Source organism: Crinia signifera, chromosome 4 (genome assembly GCF_055691185.1).
Source record: "Crinia signifera chromosome 4, ASM5569118v1, whole genome shotgun sequence".
In the NCBI taxonomy this organism is placed as follows: domain Eukaryota; kingdom Metazoa; phylum Chordata; class Amphibia; order Anura; family Myobatrachidae; genus Crinia; species Crinia signifera.
This window is the reverse complement of record NC_139220.1, coordinates 258,716,292-258,737,755: the sequence shown is the minus strand read 5'-3', so window position 1 is coordinate 258,737,755 and position 21,464 is coordinate 258,716,292. Positions and strand designations below refer to the sequence as shown.

The 21,464-nt window shown below is 46.3% G+C and overlaps 1 protein-coding gene across 10 annotated transcripts in view; it reads left to right on the top strand.

Annotated features, from left to right (window-relative positions):
• Positions 1-21,464, top strand: part of MEGF11 (multiple EGF like domains 11) — a 418,300-nt gene that overhangs the window by 384,550 nt on the left and 12,286 nt on the right. For 9 of the 10 annotated variants that reach the window (XM_083184347.1, XM_083184348.1, XM_083184344.1 and 6 more), the window contains 4 exons: positions 6,003-6,131; positions 6,526-6,654; positions 6,736-6,969; positions 14,228-14,284. In XM_083184347.1, the coding sequence (XP_083040473.1) occupies positions 6,003-6,131; positions 6,526-6,654; positions 6,736-6,969; positions 14,228-14,284 (549 nt within the window). The remainder of the gene's footprint in view (positions 1-6,002; positions 6,132-6,525; positions 6,655-6,735; positions 6,970-14,227; positions 14,285-21,464) is intronic. The other variant, XM_083184352.1, reaches the window with a different exon arrangement.

Here is a 21,464-nt window from a genome sequence, read left to right as displayed (position 1 = left end):
GGTTAAATACCTATAAGAATGCAATATGCAGGCAGAGTGACATCAACAAAGAGTACCTGTAATTATTCATCTAGTGCATATATAATATATAACATAACAGCTGCGGATTTGCACCTGGCAGGCTCTGCACATTCCCACGGCTGCAGTCACTGTCTGTGTGCGTTTTACTATTACCAATGCAATATTAGTGGCACATTGAATTCCTATAGAGCGTAAATCAGTGCCTCGGGGTAAGATATGGAATGTGTGGGAAAAGAAGATAAGTCGGTACAGGAGCGCTTAGTGCATACAGACCGAAAAATAAACTATTTCCTGTATTCAAAGGACAGATTTTCCAGATACACAAACAATAACTTAGGCCCTTATTCTGATCGGTGCGGCCGGATCCGAATATGCGGCCAGGACCGTGCGTACGAAACCCCACCTTCCATACGGATCGCCAACTCCATCCGTACGCGGTAAGAAGCTGGCCGAACGGACCGCACGTGTATTTTTCATGGAATACGCCTCCTCCATCTCAGGGAACCTCCCCCATCATTCGATGGTCGCAGACCAGCTCCCGCAATCTCAGACCACACGGACATTTTTCCGTGCAAAAGCAGGGATCTGGGCGGGCAGCTGACATCCGGGATGTCATATGTCCGCCCCCTACACGTGCGTCACGGCCGCATTACCATACGTACGCCCAGCGTTTGCATGGGAACGCCCATGAAACGCGGGGCGTATGCATATGGTAATGAGCCCAAATAGCCCTTCACGCCCCTCTCCACCCCCTGTTCGGAGTGTTCACATATCATGCAGGATTTGGCCTTACGCCCCGCTCGCACATGCGCAGACACAAAACATCGGCGGGCCGAACGCACGCGGATATATCCGCACCGATCAGAATAAGGGCCTTAGTTATTAACCTGCTATTATTGTTCTCTGTCTTATTAATGTTTGAAACGTATGGAAATATATACTGGGTGCTCCAATCACAACATGCAGGCACCATAGAAGAGTGCAAATTCCATTTACACCCATGCGCTGGTTTTGGCCTTGTGTGTGTATATTTGCTAGGGACTGTTGCGTGACACCGTACTGCAGCCCCCATTGGGATTCCTGCCTGGGAGCTGCCGCGAGCCATACAGAGTGATCTCTAACCACTTGGCTGTCTGGAATTAAAACAAGTTTTCCCAGATGACTCTTCGTACTTTGTTTAAACAAAAGGGAAGAATGAATGGACAAAGGAACTGTGCTCCATTCTTGTTTGCGGTCTGTATTAATGTTTTAACAACTTCCCTATGTACATATTTCCACGCTGACTGCTTTGTTTGCCTGTGGATGTAAAAAGCTATCCTCTGTGCCCTCAAAGACCAAGTGTCTGGGTTTGTGCACTCCACTCTCCTTTGGTTCTGTGAAACATGTTGGGTCAGGCATTTGCACAGTGACAAATACAGCCTATTAATTGTATGTGAGGCACAGTGGCACAGTGGGTAGCATTGCTGCCCATCTGAGTGCTTTGCACTTGATTTCATTTAGGGTGTGGGGTTTAAATGTTCTTCACATGTTGGCATGGCTTCCTTAAGGTGCCTTTAGTAAATTGTTCCTAGCATGTGTGTCTGTGTCTGGGAAATTAAACTTTTTGTGACGCTTGAGAATGAGTGGTAGATGTATGAAGCAGTGATAAGGGAGGATAAGTGATAAAGTGCCTGGTACTTTATCACCGGCCAATCAGCTCCTGACTATTAAGTTACATGCTGGGTTTAAAAAGGAACAGTCAGGAGCTTATTGGCTGGTGATAAAGTACCAGGCACTTTATCACTTCTCCTCCCTTATCACTGCTTCATGCATCTACCCGAGTTCTCTGTACAGTTTTGTAGAATAAGCTGGTGCTACAAATGTGCTAAAACAGCTTTTAGCCATGCATAGAACATAGAATTTGATGGCAGATAAGAACCATTTGGCCCATCTAGTCTGGATGATTGGGAAAATTGGATGATCCCATTCTGCGGAAATGTTTCTTTCTGCATACAGTATGTATGTCTGGTGATGTGTCAATGAATATACCTAATGGTGCAGTTACAGTGTAAAGGCCCCATACACTACTGAGACTTGTCTGAATGGCAGGTCGCATACAATTTCCCTTGAACTCCGGCAACTTCCCGAGAGGGCTTCCATATGATTTGTCACTTGATGTGACATTTTTCAGGTGTGATACATCGCAGGCGCATGAAAGCACCGAGATGTGCTGCCGATGGGTGAGATTGCGATTTATCTTATGTGCTGCACATAGGATCTCTAGCTCCGATTTGATGCGTGTGGGATCGTGCGTTGGATGTCAAACACATCCGATTTGTTGTCCAGATCTGCAGAATTGGGTGAAGAGGCCAAATTGGACAAGTTTAATGTATGGGGGCCTTGACACTGCAGGATTTATGTCTGTACACCACAGATGGTACAGCTATGGTGGTCAGTGACTGAGACTGTAGAATACTGGCAATATTACACCAGTAGCTAAAAATAGTATCGTTGTTATTTATTTAGTAATTAACAACCCAGACCTAGGAGCAGGAAAAACGCAGTAAATATTATTCCTTTAAAAAAGCCCATGATCATAAATGTATTATTAATAATAATAATAATATTAAATTACTTCTATGCGCTTCGGAACCCCTGTGGTGCCACATAAATAAATGATGATAATAATAATTATATATAACCAGTATATTATGTTACCCTTAACAATTTGGAACAAAACTGTATACTAGCAGACAGGCATAGGGGTAAAAGGGCCCTGCTCGCGAACTCAGGCTATACTTTCTAATGGCATACCTGGGTGAGATTACATATTAATATCAGTGCCTGGAAATTGGAATCTCGCACTCTATAAGACAACTTGTGCAAACAGGGCAAATTCATTTAACCTAAACTGCAGCACCGCCTTCAACCACCAGGGGTCGACTAGGAGACCACTAAACCATTTGTATTCTACATTGTATGTTATGATTTGCTTATAAATATTTGAAAATTACCAAATATTTTAAAAACTCAGTTTTATGACATTGCTCCTGTACAGATACCTCAAACCTGATTTACTCTGCCGACAGGGATGGGTTGTTCCTGCTAGTAGAGTTTCTTACTTGTACTTTGTACTCAGCAGAGGTTCTTCCATTCACAGCACTGAGTTATGGTGCATGTTCTACATTGCACAAAACACAGACTATTAGTGGATGCAATTACATTTATTTAAAATGCACTTTAAACATGTTTAATGATGTAAAAACAATACCGTGGACCGACATATTAATTATTATTTCACCTATTCCTTTTGGGATACGGTCGTTAGGTCGGCCCAAGAAAGGTCGACACTCCTTAGGTCGACACCGGAAGGTCCACAGGGACTGAAGGTCGACAGTGTCCTTCGGTCGACCGGTAGAATGTCAACAATGCAGAAGGTCAACTCGGGTTTTTTTATTTTTTTCCCCACTGTGGTTCCAGAACAGGCAGTATTTCATGCCCGATGCAGGAGGGAGAATAGAACAGTGTCCAGAACTAGACGTCTAGATACAGACGCCTAAAAAAAATTTAAAATATGCGTCGACCTTCTACATTGTCGACCTTCCACCGGTCGACCTTCTGCCTGTTGACCTAAGGAGTGTCGACCTTTCTTGGGTCGACCTAACGATCCATACCCATGCACTTACTATACACAATTCCCAGGACCATACTGCATGCACAGTTCAGTGTCCTGGGCGGCGTGGTCTAATTGCACTATTATTCTTGGTATTTGTGGTTCTGCATTACACTGAACTTATAGGCTATGAATGGAGCTGGTGCAATGGGCATGATTCAGACCAGCTATTGGGCTGCGTGTATTCGGAGCCCAGCGAGCAAATTTACACTGCCCCACCAAACGCATGACCACCCCCCAAAGCACATGTGCAGGGCTGCAAAGGGATGTGTACACCTCCTGAGTCATGCGCTGGTCGGAGGAGGAGAAATCCTTTGATGGTAAGTAAACATCGAAAGATTTCTCCTCTGTGCGGGCTCGGAAGGCTGTGGCAGGGCAGCGTTGACTTGCTCGCTGGGCACCGAACACATGAGGTCCAGCAAGTAGGACTGAATGTGTAGTTAGTGGAAATGTCTCAGAATAGTAAATAGTTTTATCCCTATCTGCATTTAACTGTATCTTTGCATGATTCCTACAGTACACACATGCACAGTATCTGTCTCACTACTGCCACCACCTGGAAGCACAGCAGCACTGCAGGTGGCATTCTCAGGCATTGTGCCACAGATATCTGGAAAGTCCAAACCAGATCCCATATGTGGGCAGCCCGAGGCAGATACTTTGTTATTAGAAGGAGCCTCTAATGCAACATGTGCACAGCAGCACAGCATTCCCAGCTGAGCCGCACAGTAAGGGAAATAACATTATTACCATAATGAAAAGCAATGAGTGTGCTCTGCTGTTAATGATAATTAGGTCTCTGTTCCTAGTAATAGTCCGAGGATAAGGTATGTCATTATGTTGTGACATGTATTGATCCATACATGAGGAGATATAAATACATAGCTTTCTATTCAAATGCAGCTGTGATATTACACTACACGCACAGTGCATCTTAATGTAATAATCTGTACCCCATGGTAGGCTGACTTGTGTGCCATATGTAAGGATATAGGGTATCAGCGGAGCGAGGCACCAGGCCCAAAGCTCGCTCACCATGCAAGGGTATGCATTACACTTACTGGGGGTCCATGTTGACAGATGTCGACACTGACACGGAAAAAAAGTTGAAAAACCCATGTTGACCTTTTCATATATCAACCTTTTGACCCTGACAACTTTTTAACCCCATCGGCCATTTGACCATGTCGACCTATTGACTGTCTAATAATTCAGGCCTGGTGCACCAGTAGCTGGGAGAGCGAGTTGCCAACTCATATATAGCTCCCATGCATTGCTGTGTCAGCGAACACTTCCATTTGCATGTAGATGCGGACATTCGCTCTGCGAAGGGGGGGCAGGCGTTCCCTCACCCAGCGGGCAGCATTTCCCCACTCAGTAAGCAGTGATTTTATGCTGCTTACCCAGCCAAGCTGAATCACCCCGGTTGTCCCTTTCTCATCCCCATACAGTCAGAGCTAATTATCCTTAGGGCTAGATCAGTAATTTATGTCACCTGTTCCCAAATAGAGAAATCCTGAAGTCATGACTTGTTAACGGTACTTGAGGGCTGGAGAGGAGATGACCTGAAAACATGCATTGCATGCAGGGTATAAACAGACTATATATGAATGTAAATTTTGATTTAAACTGTAGTGATGTAATTCCAACACATTCATACAGTGTTATCAAACAGAAAATATAGAAGAGGTGCTGTAGAATTAAATGACTGACAACAGGATATGTATTGTTGTATCTTCTACTAGGTTGCAGGTGGGGACACTCCACATTGTACATCTGTAAAGGATTCCTGGCAGGGATCAGATGTTGATCCTTTTTAGAGCAGAAATAACTCTTGTTTTATCCACAAGCCACTGTCTGCTGCTGCTGCCTATCCGCCTTACTGATGCATCCCATATGAATATAGGCCCGTATTCTGGTTCACTCGCAAAGGCAAATTTCTTCTCAAATAGACAAAACCATGTGCACTGCAGGTGGGGCAGATGTAACTTTTGCAGAGAGATTTAGAAATGGGTGAGTTATTTTGTTTATGTTCAGGTAAAATACTGACTGTTTTATTGTTACACTGCAATATAGATCTCACCTTGAAGTAAAAATCCACCCAAATATAATTCTCTCTGCACAAGTTACATCTGCCCCACCTGCAGTGCACATGGTTTTGCCCATTTGAGAAGGAATTTGCCTTTGCGAGTGAACCAGAATAAGGGCCATAGTCTGTGTGCAATAGTTATCAGTGTGTTTACTTATAAAGAAATCCGTGTTAGTGGGGACACTTGATCGCCCCTCTGTCTGTCACTCGGTGTTTGGTGATGTTATTCTGATTCTGCAGGATGCCCATCAGCCTTTTATGGAAAGGACTGTGCCAATGTCTGTCAATGCCATAATGGAGCGGACTGTGACCACATCACTGGGCAGTGCACATGTAGAACAGGATTCACAGGCAAACACTGCGAACAGAGTAAGTGACCTGTCCTCAGTGTCCTGCTCTTCAGGAACGTTTTCAGCCAGCACACAGGTTGCATTGAACAGTGTCCTGTTCTGTGTCTGTCTGTCTCACCCCCTTATCACAAGAAGTGGTATAATCCTCCTTGCAAAGACCCCATTACACATAGACATAGGATTCCCCCAGAATGCACTATGCTGAAGAACTTACAAGACATACATGTCTCTAATTGCATATAATGTGAGTGCCATGACTTCTGTAATTGTGGAGAGATTACACAGACACTCATGGCAGTGCAGCGCACCACCACTACTACACAGGCAGCATGTACAGTATATCTGTAGGCAGGGCCTGTACTGTGTCCCCTGCGTCTGCACTGTCACTGAGGTATGTTTCTATCTCTCCGCAGAATGTCCGCCAGGGACGTTTGGCTATGGCTGCCGGCAGATGTGCGAATGCTTGAACAATGCCACTTGCGATCATGTTACAGGGACCTGCTACTGCAACCCTGGATTCAAGGGCATCCGCTGTGACCAAGGTGAGGGCTGGTTGGTGGTGGTTGGTCATTTTGGGATGCAGATTGTTGTACTGTACTGATTTGCTTTTCTGTTTTCTGTAGCTGCTCTGATGATGGAGGAGCTGAATCCTTACACAAAGATCAGCCCGGCACACGGCTCTGAAAGGCACTCTGCAGGGGCCATCATTGGTGTGATCGTTCTCTTGCTGATCATCATGACCCTGTTGGGGCTCTTTTTGTGGTACCGGCAGAGACAGAAGGACAAGGACCACGACATGCCCAATGTATCTTATACTCCAGCCATGCGCATGACCAGTACAGACTACTCCCTCTCAGGTGAGGTTGTCCTGTCTCCTGACAGCAGCTTCTTTCTACAAGGCTGTATTTTTACTATATCTTATATATCAAGTGCCGATGTTTTATAGAAGGGAATTGATTCAAGCACAGTGGGTTAAGCAATGGACCAGTTGGAGCTGAACATATCAGGCTGGGTTACTCAAACTATTTTGCTTTGGGACCCCGTCAGACAATGAAAATTATTAGAGGACCCCAGCAAGTAACCGCCGAATGGCCGCCACATGTGTGATCAGCACATGCGCAGCAGTATTGCGGAGGCACCAAACAAATGACAGCCAATGTGACGGGTAATGCAGTCTGCAGTGACATTGGAAGTAGCTGCTGGTTGGGACAGGAGAAGCAGAGTGCTGGAGTAGGGGCAGAGCTGCCTGGGAACCCTCGGATCTCTAAGCCAGTGATCCAGGGGGTCTTAAGTAACATACAATTCAACCAATTTTTTAGACTACTTGGATCACTGGCTGAGAGATCAGAGGAGTCATTAGCCTGATGTCAGAAAATTGGAGTTGTGACTCCATGCTTAGATGATCGGGACCCACTTTGTCGTCAGGACCCACAGTTTGAGAACCACTGGTATAAGTAGCATCCTGGGTGAGAATGGGTTTGATCCTGGAAATGTTTTTGAGATGGAAACTGCAGGAATGTGAGAGGTGCTGAAGGTGTGGTTTAAAGGACAGGGAGCAATGACATGTAAAGTTAAAGATACAGGTTAGGTATCCGCTACCCGGAGATCCCATATCCAAAATATTCAGAAAACCGTAGGATTTCGGGGGGGGGGGGGGGGGGTTGTTTTTTCCCCCTCACCTCTATTTTATTACTTAACTCATCCCCGGTGTTCATGGCGGCCATCGGAATCCTCTTCAGCGGCATCCCCGATCTCAAGTATGCATTGCGCGGGTGCGCTGTTGCTGTCACTGGCGCACCCGCGCAATGCATCCTTGGGACCGGGGATGCCGATGGATGCCAGGGGACACCGTGGACGTCGGGGGACCATCAGGGCACCGCCAGGGGACCAGGTAAGTATGGGAAATGAAATTCCGAAATCTGCAAAAATCCCTTATCCAAAATGCTTGTGGTCCTGACAGTGGCGTAACTAACATTTTTGTGCCCCCCCCCCCCCCCCCCACACACACACACACACACACACACCGATATTGACAGCTCAGATAAGCAATACTCAACCTGTAGTAGTGGAATATCCAAGAAGAGATAATGGAGAGACAGTGAAATTACGAGTGAGAAAGGAGAGAGATCAGGAGAGGAGAGGTAGATTTGAGTATCATCAGCATAGAGGTGATAGTGGCAGTCGAATGAGCTCACCTGGGCCCTTATTCTGATCGGTGCGGCCCGATCAGAAATATGCGGTGATGTCCGTCTTGGCGAATCCCCGCCTTCCATACGGATCGCCACCTCCGTCCGTATGCGGATATGTGGCGGTCCGCATGAATGTGGACGGGGATACGCCTCCTCCATGGTGGGAGCAGCCCCTGCATTCGATGGTCGCCGAACATCAAATGCAGGGCCGCACGCTCCACCAGGTCCCGCAACACAAGACCACACGGACACTTGTCCGTGTGAAATCTTGTATGGGGGCGGGCAGCTGACATCCGGCGATGTCAGATGCCCGCCCCGTACCCACGCGTCACGGCCTCATTACCATGCATACGCCCCGCGTTTGCATGGGAACGCCCATGAAACGCGGGGCGTATGCATAGGGTAATGAGGATAAGTAGCCCCTCATGCCCCTCTACGCCCCCTGTGCGGCATATAAAGAATCCATGCAGCGAAATCGCCTGCACATGCGCAGAGTGACCTCTGCACATGCGCAGACGATAAACATCGGCGGGCCGTACGCAAGCGGGAATATCCGCACCGATCAGAATAAGGGCCCTGGAGAGGACGCATATAGAGAGAAAAGGACAGGACCAAGAACAGAGCGTTGAGGGACACCTACTGTCAGCGAATCGTCCCTGGCATTTGTGCATGCATGCGACCTTTGTCGCACACGTGCACACGACTGGTGCACTCATGCACCATGCATGCGCTGCCTCTCCCGGCTTGCGGGAGAGAGGCGAATAGGGGCGTGTGATGCCCCCTCTCTCCTGGACCTCAGCGGTGCACAGAGAGAGCTGCTGGATCCGCCGCAAGTCCAGCGGCTCTCTCTGTGCGCTAATCGGGAGGCGGAGCCTCCACCTTGCACAAAGAAATCGTACCACCTGGTCACCAACCCCTCTGGCATCTGCCAGAAGTGCCAGATGGCCAGTCCGTCAAAGTTGGAAAAATAGAAGGGGACTGGTAGTTAGTGAAAGGAGGGGGGCAGGTTGTTAAGGGTCTGTTGGCATGTGATGTTCTGTCAGATTTTTAGATACTTTAATAAATTTACCCCTAAGTGTCAGCACTCGTGTTTTATACATAATGTGTCCTGATGCTTATTGTATATAGTGTCTAGGTCGACGGGGAATCAACAACCAATGGTTGACATGCACAATGTTGACATAGACAAAAGGTCGACATGGAAATGGTTGACACATAAAAAAGGTCGACATGACAATTTGTAGATTTCATCATGTGGACTCCACATTAGTGTACCATGTCTCCCTTGCTTCGGGCACGTTGCCTCCATCCATTACCGCTTCCCCCATTTCCAACTGTAGTCCAAGTGGATGGGGCAATAGGAAAAATGACCAAAAAAAAACCTCACTGCAGCCTTATCATGTGTTGACCATAGCCATGTCGACATTTTGTCTGTGTCGGCCTTGTGCACTTTTACCATATGATGCCGACCTGTTGACTGTTGACCATCGAGCATCTTGATATGAAGGATTGTGTCTGGTTGCTGCCATGTTTGTTCTGACTCACTGGAGGTTGAGGCATGACTGCAGTGGCCACGTGCCACCATACATGATGGCAGCGGTCTCCAGTGTGCGTGTGTGATAGTGTAAGGAGGGGGGGGGGGGGGGGGGGAGGTCGCCGCAGCACGTTGCTGAATCTCAACTCAAAACTCCAAAATGTTGAGAAGTGTGGTATATGTCACCGCGGCTTGCTCACTTATCAAAGTAGTCCTATAATTATGCATCTATTGTTGTTATTATTTAGGTTATTATGCATTTATTTAGATTGATAAAATGACATTAAGCTTGGAAGCAGATGTAAGCAATTAGGTACTTTACAATATATAATAAACAAATCCCCCCTCTTCCCCCCAGGCCAGGTAAACGGTTTATATTAAGTACCCTCAATATATAACAAACTGTCTTAGAAGCGATGTTAAATGATGTTTGGCTTAATGAGTGTACTATAATTGAGCTTGGTCTAGCACTCTCTATACCTGTGTCCATGAGACGTAACCCCAATTAATTCCATCTCTAACAGCTTAATCATCATCTTAATAGCGATCAACAAGGCTTGTCCCTAATGACCACTCCGTCTCTGCTGTTATTGGGCTGTGATCTCATCTAATATTCACACTTTTTATTTATCCAAGCTTTTATAGTTTTTTTTATAATTCATTTTATTATTCCATTTGTATAGAACATTAAAACAAGTTTATAACAGAAATGTTTAATAGAAAAGCATATCTGTAAAATAGTATTGCTCCTCACTACAGATTATCTTTCCAAGGTATTAACACCCCTTGATTATATAGGCAAACAGTGGGCGTACCTAGTAATTGCCTATATAACTATTGTTTGGCGTCAGGTGAAGGCCAGGAAAGCATCTTTGGAGCCGAAGTTTAGCAGAGACGCCAATAACTTGTACGGAGGGCAACTTACTCTAATACCCCTTTCACACCAGCCTAAATTCCCGGGTTGAGTCCGGGAACAACCCGGTACTACCTCTGGTGTGAAAGGTACCCGGGACAAATTACCGGGCTAATTTGACGGCAATCCAACCCTTCTAGGTAGGAGGGTTGTTCCCAGGTTCAACCCGGGGACCTGGCTGGTGTGAATGGGTTAGGGTATATTTACCCGGTCCTCGGTGTCCTGTCCGGCCGGGAATTGATGCAGGCGGCGGGTGCAAATGACAATCTTATTAGGGAAATGACCAAATGCGTAGTTTGTTTAAAAACCTTACATTTTACAAAGTAGTCAGCTGTTCTTGGTGTGATTTAGGGATGGGGAACCTTTGGCCCTCCAGCTGTTATTGAACTATGCATCCCAGAATGCACTGCAGCAGGTTTAGCATGGCCAACTAGCAAAACTGTAGCACGGCATGCTGGGATGTGTATTTCATCAATAGCTGGAGGGAAAAGGTTCCCCATCCCTGATTTAGAGCAATTGAAAGCTTAAAGCATGGCTTTGTAATATTTCAGGTATAGTAGTACTCTGTTTCACTGCAGCGTTGCTAAAAAATAAAACAGAACTTCATAGGGTGTTCTCTGCCACACCCTCAATCTTGCAAAGCGCATTGTAATATGATTTACTGGCATTTAACTGTTTATGACATCACTAGTTTTGCTTCCTGGTATGAATCCCCCAATACCACACTGTATTTCTTCAAATCAAGGGCCGGTTTCTATGTCACAAGTAATAAGGTTTCAATTCTGGATTTCTTCTGTTATCATAACTCCTATGCGACTATACACCCATACTGTATAGTTACATCTATGGGATCGCAGCACTGCCCCAAGCCCTCTGGCCACAAGAGCAGTTGTTATCATAGTTACCTACCTCATGCAGGACTGTCTTAGCAGCATAATACGCCCTTGGCAAAGCAATGCACTGGGACCCCTACACAACCATTCAGGGGAACCAATAATAAAAAGTCATAACATATGCCTCATGGCTGTCAGAACTTTGATTGGTGGATAGCTCCAGCAAGTCTTATGTATTAACCCGTCACCCAACCCCCTCCCATACCATGCTATATTCACTGCCTGGCTGCAGGCTGTGAGGAAGGTAGCTCACTCTGGCTGGCTGCTCTAACTGTGTGACCATGACCACCACCTGCCCCTGCTTCACTAGACATTTGGGAGCCTGGGCAGCTGCACAGTGTGCCTATGCATTAAGATGGCACTGACCCCATGCTAGATGCAGGAGATGCCAATAAAGATGGGGGTATGAGGGGTGGGCTTATACAGGAAGAGGTAGCAGGTTGCTGCATCCCAGGTAAACACCCAGTTTCCGCCAATTAGCAGCCATTCAGCCTGTGGTGAGCAGCAACTGATGTGTGTGCCATTTGTGACAAGCTGCCATCCGCCCTGTATGTGACTCAGCATGTTTGTTAGTCATACACTGCCTGCTCAGGGTGATGGACAGCAGAGAAACACCTCCCTCTTGGTACATGTACCTAATGGAATTGGTGAAAGATTCCATGAAATGTACATATTTACTTACTTAGGTTTTGTTTTTAACTACACAAAACATTTTAGCACAAGTAACAAACTGAAATGTAAACAGGAAAGTGTGGATATCGCCTGAATGTACAACTCTGGATATCTGAAGCTTTGTTATTATGTACAAGCCAGTTGTACACAGCCTATGTCTATACCATCATAATAATGTGAGATAGAGGCTTCGCTTGCTCTTTAAATATGTAAATACCATATGACCAGGTAATGCACTTTACATAAGACAGAGTCCAGTGCGGTCAGGATGATGTCACACGATTAAAGTCCACATCTTTATGGCCTGCTCTCCAGGAACTGCAGCATAAAGATTATGTCACCGTTTTGACATGGATCAATGTTTAATGTTCTCACTGCTGCTCTTTTCTTAGATGAAGTCTGCAGCTGGTAATGTTGGATAACATTGGTGTGGGTAGGCCAAGTCATTGGTCACTTTGCACATATGCTGATTCACTATTAAAAATATAAACTCAGAATATATTAGCTCAAATGTATGACAGTAAATTAAACATAAACACTACAGTGGTGGAACAGAGGGAACCTGTGACATTGTGCTGCTGCTGTTCCTTCTGCACCCCCATAAGGACAGGTGGGGAGGGCCTAGTTTTGGTTGCCATACTCCAATCCATTAGGTGCACCTTCTGTGTACTGTTCAATCTGGATGCTGTGCTTCCTTCTGGGTTGTGCTGACATCTATAGGGACCGAGGGCTGTTTTACACCCCAATGGCTCCATGTGTGGAATATGTACAAGAATTAGTAGCTTGTGTCGTGTGTTACCTGATTTCCTTCAAGTGGTGGAACCGCTCTTTTACTATTTGTTCAGCACACTTCATTTGTACTGAGAACCTGCAGTGTTTCTGTAAGGCCCCAGCTATATACCTGTGATTACCAGATTAGTGCTGCCCCTTTAATACATCTTCTGAGTGCCCATCATTGAGGCCAGCTCAGCGCCCTGTTCACTACCAGACAGCCCTGAGCCAAAGTAAGCAATCAATGGATATGGCAGGTGGAATCAGTAAAGAGGTACTGCAGCAGCAGCTACACACACCACCCAGAAGCATAAACAGTTGCAAGTGCCAGCGACAGTGCTGGCAGCAGTTACCTTACTACAACTGTGGCATCTTGTTGCACAGTTAGTTTAGTTAGTGAGTCTGGCTAAATGAGCCCAGAAGGAGTAATCAGTGATAACCAACTGCTGGCAAGCATTACTAAATTGGTGGATCAGGCTGGCAGATTTAGCCCATCCCAAGAGTTATGGGGTGAGATTTAATAGGATGAGAGATTCAGAAAGTGAGAGATTTGGTAAGAGATCTCCAGTTTTTTTAAAGCGGCAATCATTTACACTGCAAAATCAAACTGGTTTTGCCATGTAAATGATTGCCGCTTTAAAAAAACTGGAGATCTCTTACCAAATCTCTCACTTTCTGAATCTCTCATCCTATTAAATCTCACCCATTGTTTCTTAGGTGACCTATTTCTGTAATGTCCCTGTTCTCCACAAGTCATGTGAAGCTGCTGCCTATGGGCCAGATGTATCAAGCTTCAAAAAGTGATAAAGTAGAGAGTGATAAACAACCAGCCAATCAGCTGTTGCCTGTCATTTTTAAAACCCAGCCTGTAACATGACAGTTAGGAGCTGATTGGCTGGTTGTTTATCACTCTCCATTTTTTCACTTTTTGAAGCTTGATGCATCTGGCCCCTAGGACCGTTATATGTGCTACAGTTTTCAGTGTGGTCACCACAGTCCAGTTGATCAATAATACTTGGACTATAGATTAGGCGTGTAGTTCTGGGGTGAAACAGTTTCTGATCACTTCATATTGACGTATTCAGAATAATACAGGAGCTATATATCTTGTATGACAATTGTGAGTTTTATCTCTTGTTCCAGGTGCCAGTGGGATGGAGAGACGCCAGAACACATACATCATGGAAAATGGCTTCAAAGGTAGGACCATGGCACAGCCACCGGATAAGAGCAATGAATGTGTTGCCTGACTGAGTGTGTTAGTAGTGTGGAACAGTTTTTACTTTGAATATAAAATGTAAATCAGTGTAACATTTATCAGTGGGAATGATATCAGTCAGTATAATGCACACGTGACATCCTGGTATTACCCCAGCTCAATTGTGTTTCCTACATAATCTCATTGCAACCTCTATCTATAATCCTCCTGTTATTCTGTGTAACAACACTAATATTTCTTAATGTTCTATGTAACTCCTTCCAATGTCATTTCCTGATAAGCCGCTTATCGCTACCCTGTCTTTAATTATATTGTCTGTGTATTGTGACTATAGATTTCCTCTCTTACATCATAACTCTTACTGCTTGCAGATACAATTGTTTTATAATTCACAATGGTGTATAATAGGTTTGGTCTTCCAACGCTGAGATATTGGCAGATTATTATTATTAGTATTCTTATAAGTAATAGTAGTATTAGTAGTCATTTTTTATTTATTTACAGTTTCTTATATAGCGCAGCAAATTCCATTGCGCTTTACAATAGGAAACAACAGTAAAACAAAGCTGGTAGTACTAAACCGACATAGAGGTAGGAGGGCCCTGCTCGCAAGCTTACAATCTATATTAGTAGTATTATGGTACAAGCAAAAATATCTAACTAATTAACGGTACCCAGAGCTAAAATTAGTTGATTGTGAAAAGTATTGATCGATATAGTACCTATAATGATAATTCAAATTTGCCACCATTAATTACTTTTATTTAAATCCGTGTCCACCACAACCAGTGTAATACACTTCTGAGATATCTGGAGTTAAATGTAAAACATGTATATCTAATGTGTATTACAGCATCTGGTCAGAGACTCAGGGGCAGGTGTAATAAGCCTGGTGAAGAGATAAAGGGGGAGATTCTCTATGCAAGAAATGCGGTAAAAACCCCGTTATCGGGGTTTTTACCGCATTTTGGGATGCTGTAAGCATCCCCCGCCGGGTTAACGCGGCGGGGGGCATCGCCAAAAAAATCTGGCGATGCCCCATAGAAGCCAATGGGCTTCTACCGCATCCCACCGCCGCCCTGCAACGACCCGCCACCGCCGCCCCGCACGGACCCCCCGCCGCCCCGCATCGCCCCCTCCTCCCTCACCTGTGTCCGGGCAGCACAGCGCAGTGCTGCCCGGACCTTTGACCTCCTCCCTGCACTGATCCTCTTCCGGGTGCAGGGAGGAGGAGAGCCTGGCTCAGCAGCAGCAGCGCCGGGTGTGTGAGGGAGGAGGGAGCCGCCGGGACCTGCTTGGACCCGGCGACTCTCACCGCAAAGGACAGCTCTTAACGCAAGAGCTGTCCTTTGCTATAATTATCGCATATGTTAGAACATATGCGATAATTATAAATGCGATGGGGGGCGGAGATTCTTAGAGAATCTCCCCCAAAGTGAAAGGTGATAGCACACCAGCCAATAAGCTGTGTTTGTGACAGGAGTTAATTGGATGGTGAGTTATCACTTTATGTCCACTTTATCTCTTCACCAAGCTAAATACATCTGCCCCACAATGAATAACAGAAAAATAAAAGTAGGATGCTGTGCAATTACATGCGAGACTGCAGTACTGAGCCCACCATTGTCTGTACAGGAGGGATGCAGCACGCTCCTGAGTAGTGGCAGATTTATTAAGCTTGGTGAAGTGATAATGTGGCTGGTACTTTATCACAACCGGTTCGACATTTCCAAAAAGTCGCTGCTGCCTGATAATATATTAAAGGACGGGATGCACCAAGCATTGCATTTTGCATGCAATGCATCCAGCCACTCAACACATACATATCGCCATTTCCAAATGCCATATTCATGAAGAGACTCACAAAGGACAGCTCTCTGGGTTTGCAATGATAGGACTTCCAGGTTTGTGATGCAGCGTCCTATCTGCGCATACATGGAGTGCCGCGGAGCATGGTAATAAATATATAACACTTTTAGATTTAAAAAAATCTGAAAAAGTTGTATATTCTGGTGAGTAAGAGGGAGTAGTATACAGTTCATGTAGATAGTACAAATGTGTAATTGGCCATAGGCCATCTAGATAAGCAAGTCACAGGTTTAGCATCAGGTGTTTTTTTCTAGGTACCAATCAAGTATCTGGTTTGGTTTGTTCTGTTCTGTTTCTGTGGACATGGTTAATGTCATCTAAAATTTACATCAAGACCAGTGCACAATAATGATCCATATAATATTAACAAGTCTGATGGTTCATTTCAAGGGTGGGGTGCAGGAAACTGAGAAGTGCATCCAAACTTCTGAAAAAGCCATTTTCTGAGGTTTGGTTGCGGTCCACTTATGCACTAAGCCCCAGAATGCGATAGCTCAGGCTTAAGTTACTTTTATCCCTATTATTGCGCTAATTATCAACGAGGTGCATAGATGGCTGAATTAACACTACACACAATGTTTTAAAAAGTTAGTTTTTTATTTAAGGTTAATATAATAAATGAAAAAATAATATTTACCAAACTGCATATAACAGAATCAGAATTCATATAATTTAATATTGCTACCAATGTAAAATAAATGCATATATCCTCATGAATTCCGCTCTTATACACCAGGTGGCCACCTGTAAATCTATATGACTGATCTTAAAAATGGTTGTTTTGATTTTCAATAAAAAGTCTGAATAATGTAAAAATCAAATAAAAAATATATATTTCAAAAAAATGGACCCCGGGATGGTTCTCCTCCAATTTTATATGTGAGGGAAAGATGTCCACTGGTAAGTTGGAATGGATTTAATATCCAAGTGCCATTGTAGCTATTTAGTTGATAAGCAAGTGAAGCCTCCACACAGAATTATACTCACGGACTCCACTTGAAGTATGCGTGTGTTGAATGGGAGCAGTGCAGGGAGACGGGTGGGCTATTCCGTGTAGATTCCACTGCCCTCCGTTCTACTACCTGCACGTCACTGGGAGGTGCGGTGCCGGGAAAGAGACCACTCTAAGTCCAGCGGTATGTTATCTGTCCGGATCAGCCGCGTCTCTCACATGCGGCGTGTAGTGGTCTCACTTCCAGCAACTTGCGGATACCTGTAAGGCAAACAGGTCCGCGTCCCTCACCAGCTGCTCCACTGCCCGAGGTGATTGAACCAGTCTGTGTGTTGGAGGGGATTTGTTCCGTGCGTCTATTTATGTAGACAAGTGATGGAGCGTAAACGTGGAAATAGCAAATGGACTTTCAAAAAGAGTGTGTCCTGATCCCTAGGGGTGCCGGATCCTCTATAGGATAGCTCAGGCTGGCCTACCCTCCCGGAATGGCCGGGAGCCTCCCAGAAATCTGGTCCGCCTCCCGGCGTCCCCACCCCCCCTCCCCCCGGGAAGGTGGGCAAGTCTCCCACATTCTGGTAATTGCCCCCCTTGCCCGCTGGTTTAATTACCTGAAATTGCGGTTCTGTGGAGAGGGGGCGGGGCTAAAATGACGCAATTGCGGCATTTCGCGCCAGTTAAGCTCTGCCCCCTCCGTGGCCCGCGAATCACTGACTCTTCCGGCATGGGGGCGGGGCCAAGTGATGTCAGCCTTGCTCCCGACCCCTTGATGTGTTGCCTCTCCGGGCTTCTCCCGGAGAGGTGAAATTGAAAGTAGGCAAGTGTGCGATAGATTCTCGGGGTCAGATGCTGATGGCACCGTCATCTTTAGATGGTGATGCCCCGTAATAGCCATTGGGCTTCTTTCACACCTCCCTGCTAATCAGATTTCACAAAGCACCCCCCTGTGCGGTGTGTGCGTCACTTGACGCATGTGCAGATAGGACGCTGTGTCACAAACCCAAAAGTCCTTTCATCCCAAAGGACCGCTCTTACCACAAGAACTTTGTGATTTTCTTCATCCATATGGTGTTCCTAAACACTGATATGCATGTGGTGATTGTTGGGATGCAAATACAGCCAAACACCCCCATACATGAAGCCTGCCGGGAGGAGGACCCGATTTTCGGGATCCTCCCGGTAATTCCGGGAGGGTCGGCAACCCTGGTGTATTTGTGTTTAAAATAAAAAATAAAGTTACAAATTTGAAAACAAACCTGTGGGACTCCCGTACAGAAGATGATCTGCTCCATTGGTGGAAAATGGATAGGGTAAGTATGTACGTACAGTATGTGTGTTAGACCCTGAAAAGTATTTTAATACACACACACCGTCTCTTCTTTTGGTACTCTTTACCTAGCACGGCGCCCATCGCGGGCATCGCGGCCATCGCATGCACTAAAAAACGGGTGCGACGCGATGCCCGCGATTTCCCATAGGGAACAATGTTAAAAGTGTAATTGGACGCGATTTTAGTGTTCAATGCCTCAATGCCCGTGATTTTTCCATAGGAAACCATGTTAAATGGGCCACAGAGCCCAAATAGTCCCCCTGAAGTGTGAAATGGCCCCCACAATTGTTAACGCCACCCCACGATCAGCGTGAACCCGAAGCGTGGCGAGCGCAGCGAGTCCGCGAGGGGCGGCGGTACGCGTCCTCCGACCTTTTCATACCCCCACTATCCATGTCAGCGTGGAGTTGAGAATAGAACAGTGTGGTGAGCGCAGCGAGCCACCGAGCCCGAAGCGTGGCGAGCGGACGCGGATACCTTCACAGGTAAACGCGTCCCTTCGCGGGCTTCACAAGTATCCGCGTCCCCTCGCGGGGCTCGCTGCGCTCGCCACGCTTCGGGCTCGCTGCGCTCGCCACACTATTCTATTCTCAACTCCACGCCGACGTGGATAGTGGGGGTATGAAAAGGTCGGAGGACGCGTACCGCTGCGCTCGCCACGCTTCGGGTTCACGTTGATCGTGGGGTGGCGTTAACAATTGTGGGGGCCATTTCACACTTCAGGGGGACTATTAGGGCTCTGTGGCCCATTTAACATTGTTTCCTATGGAAAAATCGCGGGCATTGAGGCATTGAACACTAAAATCGCGTCTAATCACACTTTTAACATTGATCCCTATGGGAAATCGCGGGCATTGCGTCGCACCCGTTTTTTTAGTGCATGCGATGGCCGCGATGCCCGCGATTTTTTACCCCCGATGACCGCGATGGACATCGTGGGCGCCGTGCTAGGTAAAGAGTACCCTTTTTTTATATTGTTTTTACAGTAGAATTACAAGTCTGGGACTTATGTTTCTCCAAGTCCCATCATGTGGGGGAGGCCTTCTGGGACTTGTAGTTGTACTGCGAAAACCAATGTAATTTTTATTCGTTTTTTTTACACCCCAAAAAATCAGCACACCACCCACAGCCCAGGGGTGGCGGGCTTCAGCCCTGCACAGGTTATGCCTGGGGGGGACCCCTTTATCACTCCCCCAAGTACCCCATCCAGGGCTAACCAGCCACGGTAGTCATGGTTCACCCGGGGGACCTTGTATAGAAAGTGACCCCCGGCTGGGGCATGACTCCGCTGGCTGTTGGAGTCCGTTGCTGGCTCCAAAATACAGGGGACCCCTACTCTCCCCCCTCCACGTATTTTTGGAACCAGGACTGGTCCAAGACCCCTGCGCTGTTTTCTTAAATATGGGGCATACCCACTATTTTTGTCCCACGTATTTAGGGAACCAGGACCAGCTCAATGAGCAGGGGCTGGTTATGCTTGGAGGGACGACCCCACCCTGTTTTATTTTTAATTTAACACAAATCCGCACACTCCTATTACTAAAAAGTCACACATTCATGGTACTAAAAAAAAAAATCGCACATTTCCCTTACTAAAAATCGGCAGAAATTCTGACTTTGTAAAAAAATAAATAAAACCCTATTAGATTTGCGATTTTGGGTGAAAAATCGCATACCTCCCAACAGTCCCGATTCCCACGGGAACGTCCCAGTTTTCAGGGACGTTCCCGCATCCCTCCCGCTGCCAGCAGTGTTCCGCTGTGGGGGGGCTGTTGGGAGTCCCCCCTGTCAGCTACTCAGCAGCGCTATGTAGACGCTGTGCGCATGCACACAGCATCTATTACCGCAGCCAGGGGAGCTGGTGGCATGGCTAGAGGCTCACAGAGCCTCTCTGTGCCATGCCCCCACAGTGGCAAACCATGCCCCCTCATTTCGGGAACGCACCTTTGGCGCCTGTCTGTGTCCCTCTTTCGGTCTTCTACAAGTTGGAAGGTATGAAAACGCAAATGTGACGTGCGTTATGGTGTGATTTTTTTTTAATTCTTTTTACATGCAACCCTTTATCTGCATTAAAAAGGTTCTGCTGCAGTTTTTCTCAGCCAGTGTAACATTATTTATTATGCATGTGCAGTCTCACACCATGATATGTAGCGATTCTATCTGCATAATAAATAATGTTACACTGTTTGGCTGGGAAACACCGTATTGTTGTGATTTTATCTGCATAAAAAATGTTGTAACATACAGTATATAGGTATGCTATATATCATTTTATTCAGCAAAAGCTTTGCTCATCTAGTTAGCACCCCAGTGTGCATAAGATACATTTAATATAAAAAACAACAATGTTTAAATTGTACTTGTAAGTTAATTTAAACATTTCCGATTCTAATTACTCACCCAAGCAAACCTGCTCTAATATAGGGTACACACCAGGACGACCCGCTCACGATGCACATCGTGAGCGGGTCGTCAGTGTCTCGTCCGACCCGCTCACGGTGACGCGGGGGGGCACGACCCGCTCACGATGTGCACCGTGAGCAGGTCCGATCCAATGGCGACCCGCACCCGGCTGTATGGTCGCCATTGAGATCCTACCTAGGATCTCAATAACGACCGACCGACCCGCGGGACCGCGCATCGGATCGGTATCGGTCCACACCAGGACAGAAAAGGGCCCAATCAGCACACAATCTACATCCAATTGATCGGAATTGGATCTAGATTGAGGGGATCGGGCCCTAGTCGTCCTGGTGTGTACCTAGCATAAGTGTGGGCCTGATTCAGACCTGCTCGCTGGGCTGCGAGTGTTTGCAGCCCAGGGAGCAAGTAGCCACCGAACGCACACACCCCGCACACCTCTCCTCCTGTGCACTGCTGCGAATGTGTACACATCCGTGCACACGGGGAAAATGAAAACAACGGCAGCACAGCCCCAAATGCCTGCAGGGTGTCAATCACCCTGCAAGCAGCGAGCGAAGGTTAGCCTTCGCTCACACAGCTCATGCATGCA